The 19099-nt window shown below is 38.5% G+C and overlaps 1 protein-coding gene across 11 annotated transcripts in view; it reads right to left on the bottom strand.

Moving 5' to 3' along the window:
* SHLD2 (shieldin complex subunit 2) overlaps positions 1-19099 on the bottom strand; it is an 87773-nt gene that overhangs the window by 17155 nt on the left and 51519 nt on the right. For all 11 annotated transcript variants that reach the window (XM_082718130.1, XM_082718132.1, XM_082718131.1 and 8 more), the window contains 4 exons: positions 17387-18922; positions 13222-13329; positions 3633-3827; positions 3336-3470 (listed from right to left, as the gene is read on the bottom strand). In XM_082718130.1, the coding sequence (XP_082574256.1) occupies positions 3336-3470; positions 3633-3827; positions 13222-13329; positions 17387-18917 (1969 nt within the window). In that variant the 5' untranslated portion in view covers positions 18918-18922. The remainder of the gene's footprint in view (positions 1-3335; positions 3471-3632; positions 3828-13221; positions 13330-17386; positions 18923-19099) is intronic.

Genomic DNA, 19099 nt, shown 5'->3' with positions numbered 1-19099 from the left:
ATAAAGAAAAAAACACACATAGCCATTGCTAGCATTTTAGCAACAGTATTTCCAATTTTTTTCATGTATACACATACTTACCTACCTGCTTTATTAAAATGGGATCCTATCATACATGAAATTTTATAATCTTTTTAAAAATTTTTTATTAACATATAATGTATTATTTGCCCCAGCGGTACAGGTCTGTGAATCAACGGGCTTACACATTTCATAGCACTCACCATAGCACATACCCTCCCCAATGTCAATATATAATCTACTTTTTAAACTCAATGGTAACATCACATACATCTCTCTGGGCTACTGAACATTCCTATCTTTGGTGGCAAATACCTTTGGATGTCCACCCAGACCACAAATGACCCTCTGATACAAGCTCAGGCATTCCTATTGTACTTTCCCACCCTGTCCCTGAGGCCACAGTTGACTGATTCAAATTCAATCTGGGATTTCAAATTCTCCTCACTGGGAATTCAGAAGGAAAAGTAAAATCAGGAGCTACAGAGTAAGCCTGTTGTGCCTTCCCTCAAAGTCTGCACCAAGTGAATAACGCAGACAGCTGGAGAAGCTGCCGGGACCCACAAAGGTTTCAGCTCCTGCTTCCAAGTACCCTTGAACCCATCAGCACTCTTGCCCTATGTACCATGACCTACTCCTATATACTTCAAATGCATTCCCCTTAATTAAGTTAACCAGAGAAGAGTTCTAGTTCAGTTCACTGAAAGCCCTCTGTGCCCAAGTTTAAATATAATTTGTTAGTACATTCCATGGGTTGCCGAACCTTTGTGTACATGCATTTTCAAACTGGTGATTTTTTTCTTATCATTGGAAACAAAGTTATTCCCTCCTCAAACTTAAGTCTCTTACTCTTTCAAGACTGGAAATTTTGAGTGGTTGCCTGATCTGTATTTTATTCTTCATTCATTCATTCATTCATTCACAAGAAAGCATCTACAAGGGCAGGCACAGCATGTGTGATCAGGATACTGTGCTGAAGGAGGTTAGCAGAATGCTTGTATTCACAGAATTTATAGTTTATGGAGAAAGTTAGCTCATTTGCAAGTAAGCAAATAAACTGGATAATCCTGATGGTGTTAAGTGGAATGAATGGACTTCAAGGAGTGAATCTGATAGTGATTATATGTGTGTGAGGCCCCTCTGAGGATATGACATTGGAGCTGAGAAATGGAGACACCCATGTGGGGAGCTGGAAGGCAGAGCACTCGAGGCGGAGGAAACGTGTAAGCTTAAGATCTCAAGGCAGGAAAAAGATTGGCAAGTTCAAGTAACAGGAGTCGTATGCAGATTAGACTAGTAGGTCTGAGGGAGACTGGTATTGAGACAATTTCTAACACATTTCTATGTTTGACTCATAAATTAAAGATGTTAATAGATTTCAAACTTCCATACAAATATAATTATGATTTTGCATTAAGTATAATTACAAACATTGGGATCATTTGCATTACTCTGTGCTTAATTAGTAATGTCACAAGAGTACTTTATTATAATTTGTTATATTTTTAAAATATTAGACTTCTATTAAATACTTTCAGAATATTGCATTGGAAGGCATTTAGTTCTGAATAGCTTATTTTATGTACCCAATTATTCCTAAGAAGTGTAGTGTATGCCTCTAGTCCACCCTCATTAGGGTCTAAATTGTGATCAATCCTAGCTACAAATTTCCATGCATAATTTTGAAAGAATGTGAATTGGGGACTTATTATCCCTCCCCAAAACATCAACTCTGTGATCTCCAGTATTCACCAATGACTACTTGATGATAGTATCATCGTTGATTTAGATTATTATATCATCTAAATGTGAGTTTGTTATCTTCGGGAACAAGGAAAGCCAATGCCCAGTATGGAGGTTAATACAGAGAACGCCTCAAGAAATACTAAATGAATAGAGAAAATGCTAACAGCTTCTGAAAGCAGAATCACTTATTTAGATGGGCCTTCAAAATTAGTACTTCCTTCTTTTGAAAAGAATAATTTTGGGGTACTGAGGTGGATATCAAAACTTAAGAATGATGGTTATAAACAAAATATGCTGAATGAATGAATGAATGAATGAATGAAGAACAAATGTATCTTAATTCCTGGATTCCCAAATTTCCAACAGTAACCTAAATACCATAAAAGTATCTAGAGGGAACTAGAAGGTCTCTTCTATTAGCTGAATAACCACGACTTTTAGAATATTCATAGTAAGCATGGCCCCATCACAAAGCCAAGAGCACCTCTGACCCACATTTTGTCCCACATGCACTAAACGCATGTTCCCGGCTCCGACAGGGTGGTCAATAGCAGTGGTCATCCTACCACCGACACATGTTTGTCAGATTTCTCAACGGAACAAATATTTGTCACCGTTTGATCCTAACATAAAAGTCAAAAGTCAGACTTATCTCAAATCCTGGTTATAGGCTGTTAATGATTAAGAGAGAGAATGTGACAGATCCCATCTTTTGATAACCATTTTGTAGGTAGAACCTTGGGAAGAGACAGTAACTCTTTCAGGTAAAGAAGAATGAGACCTAATCAATCTAATCAATCTCTGGATTAATTCAGCAGGACAAAATAACTCATAAGCCACTAATCACACTACCTCTGACTGTTACAACGAAAGGATCTCATAATATTGAAATGAATATAGTCTACTATTTTATTGAAACATCAATGCCACTTAATTAAATTCATCATAAAATTATTAGTAACTCATGCTTTAAATAAAAAATGTAATCATAAAAAAATGTAATCATGGCTCATATTCTAAACATGAACATCCTATAAATGGCTAACACTTTTAAAACAATTGGTATACATATTAATATACACAGCTGGAACATACTAACTTATGAAGCAACAACGTTGCGACTTGAAAGGGTTAATGCAGCTTCCCTAACATCTGCCTTATAACCAGACAGACATTTATTTATCAGAGACTCTGGCTGAATAAAATCTGAGGAAGCTTCTCCAGATTTCAATTTTTAAAGAACGTTTCCTGGCGGAGATAAGATCTTCACTAAAAAGGTAAAGTAATAAACCTGGGAATAAATGGAAGCTTTTCTTTTGCCTCCATTAATTACAGAGGACTTTTTAGATCACGAAATTGCTTACAATCATAACAGAAGAATTTCAAGAATTCCACGAAATTGCTTACAATCATAACAGATGAATTCCAAGGATAAATATTCAATTTTGATCACCTACTATTTCAAATGTTGTCTATCTTAATCTCTTAAAATGCTCTTCATCTTAGGCTCATAAGCATTAATCATTTACCTAACTATAAATAGGTTAAATGCTTTTTGGTATATTTACCTTTTTTCCTTTGAAGTTGAGGGTACCAGGCTGCTCCAGGACCCCATAATACAAGCACATAATGTTGACCTTGGACCTGTTCCACTGTTAACATAACTTTCCTTTGCTTCTGTCCTCTATAACTGTATAATGCCTCTGGAAAAGAAATAGTTCATCTGGCATTACTTTATCACATAGGACACCTTACCTTAATGTCCAATGATAAATATAATAGTGATAACCAAATGATATACTACAAAAGTCTTATATCTTAACTATTTTATAATCTAAAACTAAGACAGCACCCCAAATACTTACCTGTTAGTACAGTGATATCAACTACTTTTAGTACCGCATGGACCAGTATGTCCGGCTGCAGCTGCTCCAAATCTACAAATTCTATACTGTTCATTTTCTGAGGCTGCCTCTGAGGAAGATCTCTGAGATAGGAATGTTTTGAAGACACGTATGCCAGTAAGTCTCGAAGCACAGCATCATTAACTATATTGGAAACTAAGAAAGAGAGAGACACAAATATATGAAAGATAGCAAAATTATATTTTCTTAACAATACAATACTTTCTTAGAAATGTATTTTATGTTATAAAGTGTGATTAAATGTAAACTGTGCTTTCATTTCTAAAAATATATAAACTTTTCTTAAATATTTAGGTGCAAAAATAAGGATGTTTTTAACCAAGGGAATTAGAATTATTTACCATCTCCAAAACAACTTGCCCTGTTCCCTTCTCTATTTTGTTAACAATATCATTTTTCGGGGCACCTGGGTGGCTCAGTGGGTTAAGCCTCTGCCTTCAGCTCAGGTCATGATCTCAGGGTCCTGGGATCGAGCCCCACATTGGGCTCTCTACTCATCAGGGAGCCTGCTTGCCCCCTCTCTCTCTCTGCCTGCCTATCTGCCTACTTGTGATTCCTTGTCTGTCAAATAAATAAATAAATAAAATCTTTTAAAAATAATAATAATAATATAATTTTTCTACCAAGTAACCAAGACCAGTGTTTTGCTTACTTCTTTTGACTCCTCCATTACCCTGTTATACCCAATCAGTGCCCCACTAATCCCTGCAGTCTGATTTGCTCACACCTTCCCTGACCACGCCAGCTGCTGCCATTCTTCCTCAAGACTCTTACATTTCTCATCTGAAATATACTTAAGAGTCACCTCTTTCCCTGAACATGCCTTCCTCTTCCCCACTGCCAAGCCTTTGTCCTCACCACTCTCACTGGCTGCAATGCTCTCATTGACTCTACCTACGCAAATACCACCCAGAAAAACCACCACCATAGAGGTTCCCAGCGACTCCTTCCCATAGAAAGCTTTTCTCTCCAGCTTTCATGTGGCCTTTGAGCGTGTGCTACATTGTAATATTTCTCAAGATTGTTCGATCAGTTGTTTAGTTCTTTGGTCATTATGTCATTTAAATGTTTTCCTCTGTTTCTTAATTATTTGTTTCAATTTTTTCTCATTTTTTGATATATACCTTACATACAATAAAATGCACACATTTTAAATGGACAGAAGGATGAGGTTTGCTGATTAAATTTTAATTTCCCTAAAATAAGGGAAGCATATTTGAATATATAGTGGATTGTTGGGTCTGTTTGCTGATTTCAGGAGGAAAAAACAATGATTCTTCTTTCCTTCTCCCATTAACATTTTCATCCTTGTGTATTTCTGATGCTACACTAAAGCCTCATAATTCATTCTTTCATCAGGAGACTGTCCACTACAGGCCAGGCACTATGCCAGGTGCTACGGATACAAAGACGTATCTGGTCATGATACCCACACTAAAGGAATTAGCAACCTTGAGATAGTCAATAACAAACAGTGGGCTTAGGATAGGAGATACATGTAAGCCTTCCCCAAAACACATGAAAACAACTGCCCAGGCAAATTGGAAGAGGCTTTATTGAAGGAATATTTGAGCTGGGTTTTAGAAAAATGTCCTAGAGTTTTCTAGGTAGTAAATGGAGGAGGGGGTGTATTTCCGGGTAAAGGGAAAGGGATCTGTATTCCTTTACATATTACAGATACTCCCGGTAATCTGACGAAACACGTGAATCCATTACCAGAATCATACTCTTTGTAAAATAACTTTATTGAGCTGTAACTGACATACATAAAATTCACCCTTTTAAAGTGTATAATTTGGGGCATCTAGCTTGCTCAGTTGGTAGCACACACACCTCTAAAACTCAAGGTTGTGAGTTTAAGCCCCATGTTGGGTGCAGAGCCTACTTTAAAAAAAAAAAAAATCAAAAAGAATTAGAAAAAAATGAAGTGTATGATTCCAAAAAAAAGCCTATGATTCAGTGTTTTTTTAGTATTTTAGAATGTTGTACAACTACTATCATTATCTAATTTTAGAGCATTTTCATTACAAAATAGTACTTTTCAATGCATAAAGTAAGATTGGAAAACCGACTATATAGAAATATAATAATCCAATATTTTTAAATATTTTTAAAGTGCCTCACTAGTACATTAAATAACAATACATAATGCATATGTAACAACTACTGTAATTTCAAAGTAGTGAGGGGCATAAATGATGTTCATGTCATTGTCAACAACTATAATACGTGATATGAAAGTGCGTGTGCCTTCCACTGGTGACCAAGCTCCAAGTATTGCTAATATCTCTGTGGATTGCTGCCTCATGCATAATGGAAGCAAGTGCTTATTTTCAGTTAGCTTCAGAGAAAGTAAAGATGTAATGCCTTCGCAGCCAAGTTCATGGACCCTTTAATGTGGAGGAATCAATTTTCACGGAAGAGAGAGTAGGAAGGACACTTAGGAGGCCAGTGGCCATCTGGGGCGAGACGATGAGCGCTGGGAACCAGGCAAGACTGCATAAGGGGATGAGGGGTGACAGATCTGTGAACAGTTCAGGAGGCGGAATTCAAGAAACAATGAGATGGAGAGCTCACAGAAAAGATGAAAGATGGCATCCAGTTTCCTTGCACAGATGAGTGCATGGATAAAAACAAATGTTTTAAGGTTTTTAGAACCTGATACCTGAAGTCCATTCTAGTTAGATGACTCAGTTTCTCAATGACTTTTATGAAGCGACAGTGATATCACTAACAAAGACAAGGAACGTAAGAGAAAAGAACAGAAGACATGAAAGAGAAATGAGAGCAAGAGAGGAAGAGATAAGACCCCCCATTAGATTAGAGCAAAATCCAACTCCAAGTAGCTCCACCCAGGGCTCCAATTCATTCACCAGATGTCCTGATCCCTCTTTCGCAATATTTCCGGCACATGTGGAATCAAAATTCAAACAGGTTCAAATTCTGACTCTGTCAACAATGAGTTCTGAGAACTCATACATAACCTCCCTGGGCTTCATTCTTTGTCTTAATGTGGAGCTTTTCGGGGAAAATACAAAGATCCCTGATATCCAAGTATTTACTTTCCCTGATTTTTAATACAGAAACATGGGATTACTTAAATTTCAATGAATATAATCTACATATTACATAATACAATGAAAACATTGTATTAACCTTTGATTTATATCCTTAATCATTTCAATTTAATAATATTTCAGATAAATCTATGTCCTGCCATATGTACAATGAGGAAAGAACAGAAGTCTTCTCCAAAGCACAATAGATTGATCATGAGCTGTAAGTACTTATAAAAACAAAAACAAAAACCTAACCAAACTGATTTATTCTTTTGGAAGAAAAACAACTACAATATTCTCAAAGTATCAACTGATCACCATTCCCCTAAATCAAATAAAAAGACTTAGAATATATATTAGCTACCATCCTGTGAAAAATGACAATATAAATTCTTATATAAGTATAAGAAGAAAGAATTTGAAGTAAGCTTTAAAGGTTCTCTAACAAGTTCAAGGTTTTTCTCTCTGTTCTACAAAAACCTGGAGCTTCCCAGGGGTTCCACGTGATATTCTTCACCTAGAATTAGGTCCTAAGGTTTTTCTGAAATGACTCAAACAGATCAGCCTTACTTGAATACAAATCAGTCCTAAAGCCAACTCTACCTACAACATTTATCTCCCCAATCCCTTGCGAAATATTTGTATACCATGTTATTTTCATGATTTCAAAACATTCCCTACTCTTCTCTTATATTAACATCTATTAAATAAGATGAGTTTTACTTAAACCCATTCAGCTCCACGGAAATACGCTCTCCAAGGATGTGGTGACTTCAAATACTCATAATAAAAGATTACACTTAACATCTTTTAAAGAAATTCCCAAATTGGAAACTCACTTTTCCTTTTGTCGCTTCCAGTCTCCAGGCTGTTGGTAACCCCCACCCCTCTGAGAAGCACTTCTACTAACCAGACTGCAGCACCCATGCTGTCCTTTTGCCCTTGACCTTGCGGAATCCAGTCCATTCACTGTTTTCCAGTTACTGAGATTTGATCTTTTCTTTCCCACCCTCCTGTGCAGTTATTTTATTCATTTGTAGTACGGTTAGGTTCAGTTGTTAATGTTGGTATTCCTTTTGGGCTTCCCCCTCCACTGCATTTTATCTGGTTTGATGGCTTACTGTGGGTATGGGAAGCATCAGTGTGATTCAGTGAGTCAAGGCTACACAAAAAGATCCATGCAGAGAAGTGCTACTTCCTCCTCCTCCATGATATGCTATTTCCATTCCCTCCTTCTTTCTGCTCCTTTTCCCACCCCCCTCTGTAGGTAACTCATCTCTTTAGTTTCTGTTTTTTCTTTCCTGTTTTTTTTTTTTTTTTGCAAATGAGGAGATACACATATATTTTATTCCTCCCTTTCTTATACAAAAGTTAGCATACTACATATACTTTGTTGAGCTTTGTGTTTTCCATATAACAGTATGTCCCAGAAATCATTTCCTATCAGTTCACAGAACTCTTTTTCTTTCTTTTTCATGGCTGCATAGTATTTCACTGTGGAAAGGCACCACAATTTGCTCAATCATTCTGCCATGCTGCGGCATTCTGATTTTTCCCAGGGTCTTGCAATTATATGCATTGCCTTGAATAACCTTGTGCATACGTATTCTCACAGTGTTGTAGCTGTAGCTTCAGTACAGATTCCTGTAAGTAGGCTTCCTGGGCAGAAAGCTGAGTACTAAGTAATTTTGTTAGGGATTGCTATATCCCGCCAGAAGAAGTGTGGAAATTCTCATGCCTGCTAGCAATGTACAAGAGGGCCTGTTTCCCTGCAGCCTCATCAACAGCACATTCTGTCATGTTTTTTTAATTTTGCCAGTTGGATAGCAGGAAATGATATATCTGTGTAGCTGTCAGTTGAATGTCTCATGTCTTTTTTCCATTTTCCTATCAGGTCCTTTGTCACTCAATTTGTAGGAGTTCTCTCTGTATTAGGAATATCAGCCTTTTGTCTAAGATATATGTTGCAAATATTCTGTCCAAGTTTGCCAGTTGTCTTTTGACTTTGTTTTTTTGTTTTTAAGATTTTATTTATTTTTTATTTGACAGGCAGAGATCACAAGTAGGCAGAGAGGCAGGCAGAGAGAAAGAGAGGGAGAAGCAGGCTCCCTGGTAAGCAGAGAGCCCAAAGCAGGGCTCAATTCCAGGACCCTGAGATCATGACCAAAGGCAGAGGATTAACCCACCAAGCCACCCAGGTGCCCCTCTTCTAACTTTGTTTATGACACTACTGGTCATGCAAAATTTTATTTTTTAATAGTCAGATTTATTTTCCTTTTTCCTTTCCATTTGCTATTTCTGGATTCTGAATAGTAGGAAAGTTTTCTCTATACCAAGATGATAGAGAAATTCACCCGAGTTTCCATCTAGCAGTTAATGGTTTTATTTTTTATATTTAGATTCTTAATCCATTTGGAGTATATCCTTCTGTTTCATGTGAGATATTGTTCTAATTCTGTCTTTATTCTAAATGACTACCTAGTTCCCTCACCACCATTTATTAAAAAGTTAGCCTCCACCTCAGTGACCTCAGATAACATCTTTGTCATATACTAAATTATATGTGTATGGGTCTGATTGTGATCATCCTGTTCTATTCCCCTGGTTCACTTGTCTATTTACGCACCAGCATCACATGGTTTTAATTATAGAGGCTTTACAGTTTAAAGCCTGTCTGGTAAGCGTGGTTACCATACTTCTTCTTTTTCAGGGTTTTCCTAGCTATTCTTGCATCTTTGTTTTTCCACATGAATGTTAGTATCAAGTTGGAAATGCCATAGCACAGCTTCTTAATATTTTTATTGAGACAGCACTGAGTTTATGAATTAAATGATGCAGAACTGATACCATTATAATGTTACATCATCTTATCCATGAATAGGGAATGCTGTGTTTCCATTTCTTGACGTCCTTATTTCTTTCTGGAGTAGTTACAATTTTTTCCTCACACAGGTTTTGCAAATTTCTTGTTAATTTTATTCCGAAGTACCTTCTTTACTGGTTTTGCCGATGAGCTCTTCCCTCCCCTCATGCCCTCTGCTTAGTGTTTGTGTATACAAAGGCTACTGACTCTTTTAACATTAACTTTCATCGCCTGTTAACGCCACTGAATTATTTTATTGTTTGAATTTAGTTTATCTTTGATTCCCTGAAGTTTTTCAGATATGTTATCAAAGCATTTGTACATATAGTTTTTACTCTTTTTCACCCACTCAGATACCTCTTCTTGTCTAGCTGCACTGCTTGATAACTCTAGTATAGTGTGAGAGTAGCAGAGATAGTGGACATCCTTACCTTGTTCCTGATTTTAGTGGAAATACCTCTGGTGTTTCTCCATTAAATATGATGCTGCCATTAGGACTAAATACATCTAACTTTATTGACACAGTGCCAATTGCATTGTAATTGTAACACTATATTGATACTATATTTATTGATACTGAAAGAGAAAGTATCCTTCAATTTCCATTTCCTGGAGTGCTTTTTATGGTAAATGGTTGTTAAATTTTGTCAAATCATTTCTCAACCTCTACGGAAATAAATATATAATTTTTTCTTTATGGTACGGTATACAAAATTCATGGATTTTCTAATATTAAACATACTTTTCCATTTCTGGTAAAAGTCTCACTTGATCATTATTTCTTTAATGAAGTGTCAGATTTTGTTTACTAATATTTTGTTTAGACTTCGTGCATGAATACTCATGGATAATACTGGTCTGTATTTTTATTTGTAATGACTTCATTTGGTTTAGGTGTCAGTGTTATATTTCCTTAATAAAAGGAATTAGGAAGTTTCTTTCTTCAATACTCTGGAATAATTTTTAGAGCATTGGAACTATCTGGTCTCTGAAGGTTTGATAAGAGTTCTCCTGTGTAATTGTCTGGGCCTGGCAGCTTTTTTGTATGGTAGTTCCTTAATAATTTTCTCCATTTCTTCTACAGAAACTGGTCTATCTAAGCTATTGCTCATATCCATCCATTTCTCATTATTTCCACTGATCACCCATTATCTCTCAACCTCAACTATTCTAATAACCTCCTAATTCCCTGATTCTGTTCCATGCCCAGCCCTTCCCAACCAGATCTATGGTATTCTCCATCCTGCCCTTTGTTACTTCTTAGCATTCGTTATCATCTGCAAATATTATATTTGCATGTCTCTTTAGTTTCTTCCTTGTCTGTCCTCCACACATGAACATGAGCGCCATGAAGGCCAGCACCAAGTGGACCCCCAGTGTTCACTGCCTCAAACAATGTCACCACTTAATATGTATAAACTGGGCAGATGAAGAGCTCAATTTTAGTTATTTTTTTAATGTTATTTATTTATTTATTTGACAGACAGAGATCACAAGTTGGCAGAGAGGCAGGCAGAGAGAGAGGGGAGGAAGCAGGCTCTGCTTGGAAGCAGGCCAAGCAGAGAGCCCAATGCAGGACTCGATCCCAGGACCCTGGGATCATGACCTGAGCCGAAGGCAGAGGCTTTAACCCACTGAGCCACCCAGGCACACCAATTTTAGTTATTTTATGAGACTGTGTCAGAGCTGATTTCCCACTGACTAGCTTTCCTAGGATATGGGGAATTCTCATCCTTCTCAAACACCATAGTTGTTGTTTTCTTCTGCTTACCCTGCCTTTCTTTGAGAATTCTTATTATTCACGGGTTGGAATTCCATGCTGTATCTTCCATATATGCCATATACAACTTCCTTGTCATTCCAGTTAATCTCTTATATAATCAGTGTATTTTATATATATAGCTATTTTATATACAGCTATTTTTCTATGACACTGTTTTAGTTTTCTAACAAATATATTTTGCTTATTACTTCTCCCATTGATACTACTATATTATTATATACTACATGTAGGTACAATACCTCATATTCATTTTTTTAAAGATTTTATTTATTTATTTGACACAGAGAGAAATCACAATGAGGCAGAGAGGCAGGTGGAGAGAGAGGAGGAAGCAGGCTCCCTACTGAGCAGAGCCCCATGCGGAACTCGATCCCAGGACCCTGAGATCATGACTGGAGCTGAAGGCAGAGGCTTAACCCACTGAGCCACCCAGGCGCCCCCCTCCTATTCATTCTCTCATTTAATCTTTACAGCAACTCTTTAAGCTATGTATATTTTTAAATTTCCATTTCACACAAGAGGAAGCAGGGTACAATGAGGTTAAGTAACTTGCTGAAAGACACGGTCGGTGGAAATGGTAGGGCCAAGATTCAAATCCTGCTCTATTTGACTCCAGAGACAATAATCACCAGTTTATACTGTCTCTCTTACTTTGTTTTCCTTTTTAACTTCTTGGAGAAATGGATAACTGCTGGGCTCTTCACTGAATAGCTCGCTTTAAAGAAGAGAAAAATGGAAGTCAGAGAAGGAAGGTAGTCTTTCCTAGGAGTGGTGGACTGAAGAACCAGGATTCAAACTACAACCGTCTGACTAGAAGGCCCATGCTTTTCTCAGTACCTGAAGGTTTCGTAACCAGAGATTGGGGAATCCCACAAAAGAACTTCAGAGGTCCATCAAACCATTTGGAATTATTTGAAAAATGTTGTTTCTAGGTGTGCCTGGGTGTCTCAGTGGGTTAAAGCCTCTGCCTTTGGCTTGGGTCATGATCCCAGGGTCCTGGGATGGAGCCCCGCAATGGGCTTTCTGCTCAGCAGGGAGCCTGCTTCCCCCTCTCTCTCTGCCTGCCTCTCTGCCTCCTTGTGATCTCTCTCTGTCAAATAAATAAATAAAATATTTTTTAAAAAATATTGTTTCTATCTACCTAAGTCCCATTTTTCTGGAGAAATGGGCCATAGCTTCTCAAAGAGAGCTATGACTCCTTAAAAGGTTAAGAATCACTACTATGTGGACTCTAAGAAAAGTAAGAAAATGGAATCTGAACCCTAATATTTCTTAAAAGAGTTATGATTTGCAATGTACATGTTTATTTTTATAAATTCTAGTTTCATTCTTACTGAAGAAAATAAACCAACACTGTTCAACTAACCTGTTTAGAAAACATTTCAGGGGTGCCTGGGTGGCTCAGTAGGTTAAAACCTCTGCCTTCAGCTTGGGTCATGATCCCAGGGTCCTGGGATCGAGCCTCACATCGGGCTCTCTGCTCAGCAGGGAGCCTGCTTCCCTTCCTCTCTGCCTACCTGTGATCTCTTGGTCTGTCAAATAAATAAATAAAATCTTAAAAAAAAAAAAAGATTTAAAAAATAAATAAATAAAATCTTGAAAAAGAAAGAAAAGAAAACATTTCATAAAATTACTATTTTAACTTCTTTTTCTAATATAGAAAAGTGTATATACTTCTAATACTAAGAAATTATTAATTTAATTATTAATGTCTTACACTCTTGAGACTGGACAAATGAGTAACATTTTAGCTCCTTTTTCTAATATAGAAAACAGTGCATATACTTTAAATACTAAGAAGTTATTATATTTAAAATGTCTTACACTCTTCAGACTGGACAGATGAGTAACTTCCAAGATTTAGTAACTGACTGGTAAATGTTGATTGTAGTACTGTCTCACCAATCCAGTGATTTTCATGAATGGTAACATCTAAAAAGGAGAAAATAAAGTTCCTCTGATCATGCCATACATTCCTTCACACTGTAATTAACTTAGCAATCATAGCAAAATATTATGCATGTCTCTCACATGTCAGGCAACTCAAGTTCAGCTGAAGTTCGGGTGGGTCAAATGATCTGCCTAAAGACACAAAATAATAAAATAGCACTAACAAAATTGCTTCTGTATATCTGAACAGTATCAGTGTGGAAGCTCACTGCTCCACAATGAATGGTTTAATGGCTTTTGTTTACATAAAAGAAATGCTCTAACGTCTATTTTGAGAAATTAAAAGGAAATCATTTGAGCCAGGAAGGAAAGTAATGGTTCCAAAGCAGTAGTGCCTAGAAGAGCAAATAATATTTAGTATGCATTTACCCCTTCTGCTGTAAATACCTATGAATATAGACATTCTCAAAGGAATTTATTTTTTAATTAAAGTTTTCTTTAATTAAAAGCAATCTTCATCTCCAGATGTTAAAAGTGAAGGATCTGGGAGGTAAGGAACACTTCCCAATGGGATGTAGATCATAGGTCATCTATGATCTAAGATGTCTAGAGAAAAATCGGAGTGGAACTAAATATACCAACAGGCAGAAACAATTCCAAGTAGAGCAAAAACTGTTCGTTAGAGACAGAGATATATCAACCCCAGGCAAGATATGATCAGTGCATAAAACGCTAGAGGTATAAAGATATCCTAACAGCAGCAAGTTTTTGAGATAATAATTAAGAAGGAAAAACAAGGAGGCACACCTTCCAAGTACTTACAAACTGACACCCAGACCCTCTCTCCATCTTCAAAACCATTTACCCCATTACCCACAACTGCCAAAAGGACATCCCTGCCTGGATATTCTACTGCCCCCCTCCTCAAACTCAGCAACGCTCAAACCTGCTCTTCTTCTCATATGACGCATCTCGCTTGTGGGCACTCTGGAACCCACCAGGTAAATTCAAACATGAAATCAACCTGAGCGTCTACCTCTCCCTCCCCACCCTTGTCTCCAAACCCCGACCTGTTGATTCTGCCTCTTGAATCTCCCCATGGCCCTGCCAGGACCGTTTTATATCACACATTCCTCTCTCTCCTAGCAGGTCCCCTTCCCACCTCCAATCCATGTCCCCCAGTGCTAATGAGCGATTTCTCAAGAACATTAATGTGATCTGTGGACTGGTTTAGAAAGAACTCAGCAGCTGCCCACTGCCTGGCCAGCAACAGCTAGCACCGCATTCTAGACTTCTCATAATCTGACCATCAGGATGCCTGCTCTTCAGAAAGAAACATGTCAGAAAGTTCAAGGAGAGACTTTGGGAAACAAAAACCTAGGTTGGGTTAGGGACTTGCTAATCAGGAGTGATAGGGTCGAGTGGAATTCACGGCTCAGCCCTTGCCTCCTGGCTCTCCTGATTCGCTCTTACTGATACGCCCTAGAGCCTCTCTTGTTTGTTTTCCACAGCTCCGTGTGAGGTCATCTTTGAACTCTGGCCCGCAGTCTCCCTTAGACGGATCTTACTTACAGCACCTCTTCATGCCTAGTGCTACAACTATAACGGCAAAACGTCCGCTGTGTCACTGAACACAGTGTGAACTGGGATATATCTGCTGCAGAAATAAGTTCAGTTTGGGGTTATACGTCAGCAGATACTAGATATCCAACATGGAGGTATAATGATGCACAATTCGATACTGTTAATTAAAATGGGATTTTATCCACAAATTTCTATGCCTGTATAATTTCAGTACTTAATTAGGAAAAGGGGGAAGTATGGATTTCTTTTTTTTCCATGAAGTTTCCATCTGTCCACACAAACAAAAGAAACCCATGCAGAAATTGGTAAACTAGAATACTTTTTTTGCTAAGGAAGTAAGGCAAAACAGAAAGAAGAAAACCTGATTTCTTTAAAAGGTGCTCATAGAAATAATCTAAATATTCCATAAGAGGAAAATGGCTAGGGAAACCAATCCAGGCACTTGAAAGAAGGTTACCTAACTGTACGGACACCAGGGAAAAACACAGGGATGGCAGGCTTGAGTTTCCATCTGCCAGGAAATGTCCTCCTGTGAGGCTCACCCAGTGATGGGAATTGCCTTGGAAACATGACCATGGTCCAGGGCCCAGTTGTCTCCTGATAGTCTGGGAATCTGATTTTGTCGGGAACCTAAAAATAGATTTCAGCACTGCAACATAAGCTCCCGTTAAACAACTTAATGAGACAAACAAAAAGCACAACACCATTTTAAAATTTACAATGGAGGGGGGCGCGCCTGGGTTGCTCAGTGGGTTGAGCCGCTGCCTTCGGCTCGGGTCGTGATCTCAGGGTCCTGGGATCGAGCCCCGCATCGGGCTCTCTGCTCAGCAGGGAGCCTGCTTCCTCCTCTCTCTCTCTGCCTACTTGTGATCTCTCTCTGTCAAATAAATAAATAAAATCTTTAAAAAACAATTTACAATGGGGTATTAATTGCCACAGAAACTGCATTAGCAGCCCACTCTCATGGAGGCAGGCGGGTTTATAGCTGGAGAAGCAAATGGTAAGCAAAGGGCTGGCTTGGTGAGCACTGAATCAGAATAGGGGAGCTAGATTAATTGACTTACCAACAAATAAGATGGCATTGCGAGTGGGCGAGGACCACGCTCACCTTGTCGATTACAATCCCACATGAGAGGGTGCACCTGACAGTCTTACCTGTGCAACTAAGGTCTAATAGGCAAGGCTCTCGTTCTCCCAGCAAACCACTTGGTAGAAACCACCAAGGACTGCCTTGATGTTGTCTTTTCCCAAGCTTCTGAGGCTCACCGCACTCTGCTTCTCTACCACATTCTTTCTCTAGATAGATTATTGAACTTAATCAGCTTCCTCCCACTCTGGGATTCATCCTTAAGATGATTGGTATCTCTGCTCTAATACATTGTATTTTCAATTAATTAAGAACATGTTAAAAAAAAATGTTAGATGTCTTATGTCAGAAAGCAGCAGGATAAAAACTCAATGTTCTTTATGATTACAACTCTATAGTAAGAGGATAGGTTCTGGAGCTTAGGTGAAATCCTGGCTTTGCCACTTCCTAAATGTGTGAAACTGGATACACAGCTTTACTTTCCTGGGGCTCCATTTCCTCAAAGTGAAAAATGCGGCTAATAATCAGTCCCTTCTTCATATAGTTGTTGTAATGAATTGATACACACATAAAGTTTAAAACAGGGTTGTGGGGGTGCCTGAATGGTTCAGTCATTAGGTGTCTGCCTTCAGCTCAGGTTGTGATCTCAGGGGCCTGCGATTGAGCGCCGTGTCGGGCTCCTTGCTCGGCGGGAAGCCTGCTTCTCCCTCTCCCACTCCCCCTGCTTGTGTTCCCCTTCTCACTGTCTGTGTCAAATAAATAAATAAAATCTTTTTTAAAAATAAATACATAAATAAAATGGTTGGACACAAAGTAAGTTCCCAATAAATATCAACTATTACATATGTATGTATACATGTTATAAGGAGCAGACGGAAGATAACTGGAAGGTAACACTCCAAACCCCTACTGGTGGTGGTGTGAGGTTGGTTTAATACCAGCAGTTTTTCCTTCTCATATTCCCAAATGATAGTATAATTTTAATAATTAAAAACACAATAGAAATTCTCTCTCTGTCCCCTCAATAAGAAGGTGATGTGCACAGCATTATTAGGGCTTACATAGTAGAAATGCTGTCCTTTCATCATAAGACTGCTCAGATAGCTCAAGAAAACACTTAAAAATGAGACATATGTAGACAAAGCCATAAGGAAACAAAGAAAGAACCTGATGATATGACCTGAATGCTCATGTAGTGAATGAAGGGGAGGAGCAACCAGGGAAGGCTTCTTCAAGGTGAGCAGAAAAGAGGGCAAGAATTAAGAAGGTCTAGAGTAAAGGCCCAGAAATGGCAGGGACATGGGATACCAGGCGATGGTAAGGGCACTGGAAAGGGATTGATCATGCTGCCTCCCAAAGCAGGAAAACGGTAATAAGGCCTAAAGTGGGAGCTGGGGGAAGCCTACAGCTACCCAAAAATGACCTTACCTGTGAGCAGAATTATATCTCCAGGAAACACTGTAAGTGCCCAAAATGCTGCAGCCCTCCACAGAGAGACCTTCTTCTGAATTCTTGACTGGTCCGTTACCACAATTATTCCTAAAGGCACTTTAGAGCCAGAATTTGGTCCAGACTTTATACTTATTTCTTTCACATGACATGGAGATAATACCAGGACTAAACAATTATACTTCTGGCTTTTAGAATCACAATTTTTTATTAATGATGTTTTTTTAATCCCCTTAAGTGTAGACACATTCCTCTGGTCCATGGCTGCAGTGGGATCTCCGGCATCAGAGACCAACTTAATTTTCTTGAATGGTGGGAGGACTTCAGACAGAGCTCTGGAATGGGTCAGCTTGTCTTCTTTGAGCTTTGGAAAGGTCCAACTTCTTTTAATGGGACTTTTGTGGAAGCCGTTTTGCTGGGAACACAGCATTCCTGAGCTGTATGACTCAATATGTACAGCACTGGGCAGCAGTTTATCTTCAAAATTGAAAAGTGCTTGAGATCCTGTATCTTCCTCCAGACCTTTATCAGATTTCATGGGAGTGCCGCTACTTTTTGTTTCAGGACAAATAGGACTGAAGAGTTCCAGGGAATGTGCTTGGTTTTGTTCACTTTCACATCCTCCTGCAAATTCCTCATTGGGCCGAGTCAGATCATCTTCAAGCATTCTTACTTCCCTATGGCTTGCCTTTGGTTTGCTCTCCATGTTTACAGGCCCTTTATTTGTAATATTGTGTCCTTTAGACTTCCTTTGAGAGAAAAAAGCCACCTGGCTGGAGGTCATTATACTAAGAAATTCAGTATCAGTAGAGACCTTTCCAACAGCTTTGGACCCTGGCTTATCTTCTGTGTCCAAGGAAAAGATCTCTAGACCCTGGCTGAGTGCCTCATGATGCCAGCCTTCTGTGGGCACACACTTGGCTTCCTTTGCTCCAGGCCGTGTACTAATCTGTTCCGCACTACAGACCAGATCTAGTGCACACTTATGATCTAACTGAAAGAAGTTTTTCCGGAAGTTCCGACCGCATGTATTTGCCTGATCTTTATGCCCTTCATCTGTAATTTTCTTATTTTCGCTGAGAAGCTTTGGAAACTTTTCTTCTTCAGTTAAATGCTGAACTTTGCCCTTAAATCTGCATATTTGCACATCGGGGCTGGTTTTCTCTCTCATCCCTAAAGGGGGACCCTCCTGGGATTTTACAGGCTGTGTTTCAGACATACAGTGTAGAGAGTCTTCGTTCACATGAACAGGTTCACTAGTAGAGTCTGTTAAAAAACGAGCATTAGGAAGATGGGGAGGACCCTTGGCTTCTAGGACTGGATGGTCTTCAAGAGTTCCATGTATGCAGTTTTCATCCCTCAGATGTAAAGAATGTTGGTTGTATAAAAGCTGAATTTTTTTCCAGCGGTTCTCAGTAGACCTTAAAGAAGGTGGTTCTGGTGATATGGTCATGTTCAATGGACCAACTGGCGCACCCCAAAATATGTGGACTTGAGATCCTCCACTCATAGTTTCTGAAAAAAATTAAAATGAGTATTTTGTCACTAGAAACTTTATACATTGATATTAACTTAATAATATGCCAAAAGAAAATGTCACCTAAACTATGAATTTAAAAAGGTTATTTATACTGATATCCCATTTAACTACAAACTTCATAAATATACAAGAAACCAAAAGATTTTGGTTTG

This window comes from Mustela nivalis, assembly GCF_964662115.1.
Source record: "Mustela nivalis genome assembly, chromosome: 2".
Taxonomy (NCBI): Eukaryota; Metazoa; Chordata; class Mammalia; order Carnivora; family Mustelidae; genus Mustela; species Mustela nivalis.
Note: the sequence above shows the minus strand (reverse complement) of the source record. Positions and strands in the feature narration are given on the sequence as shown.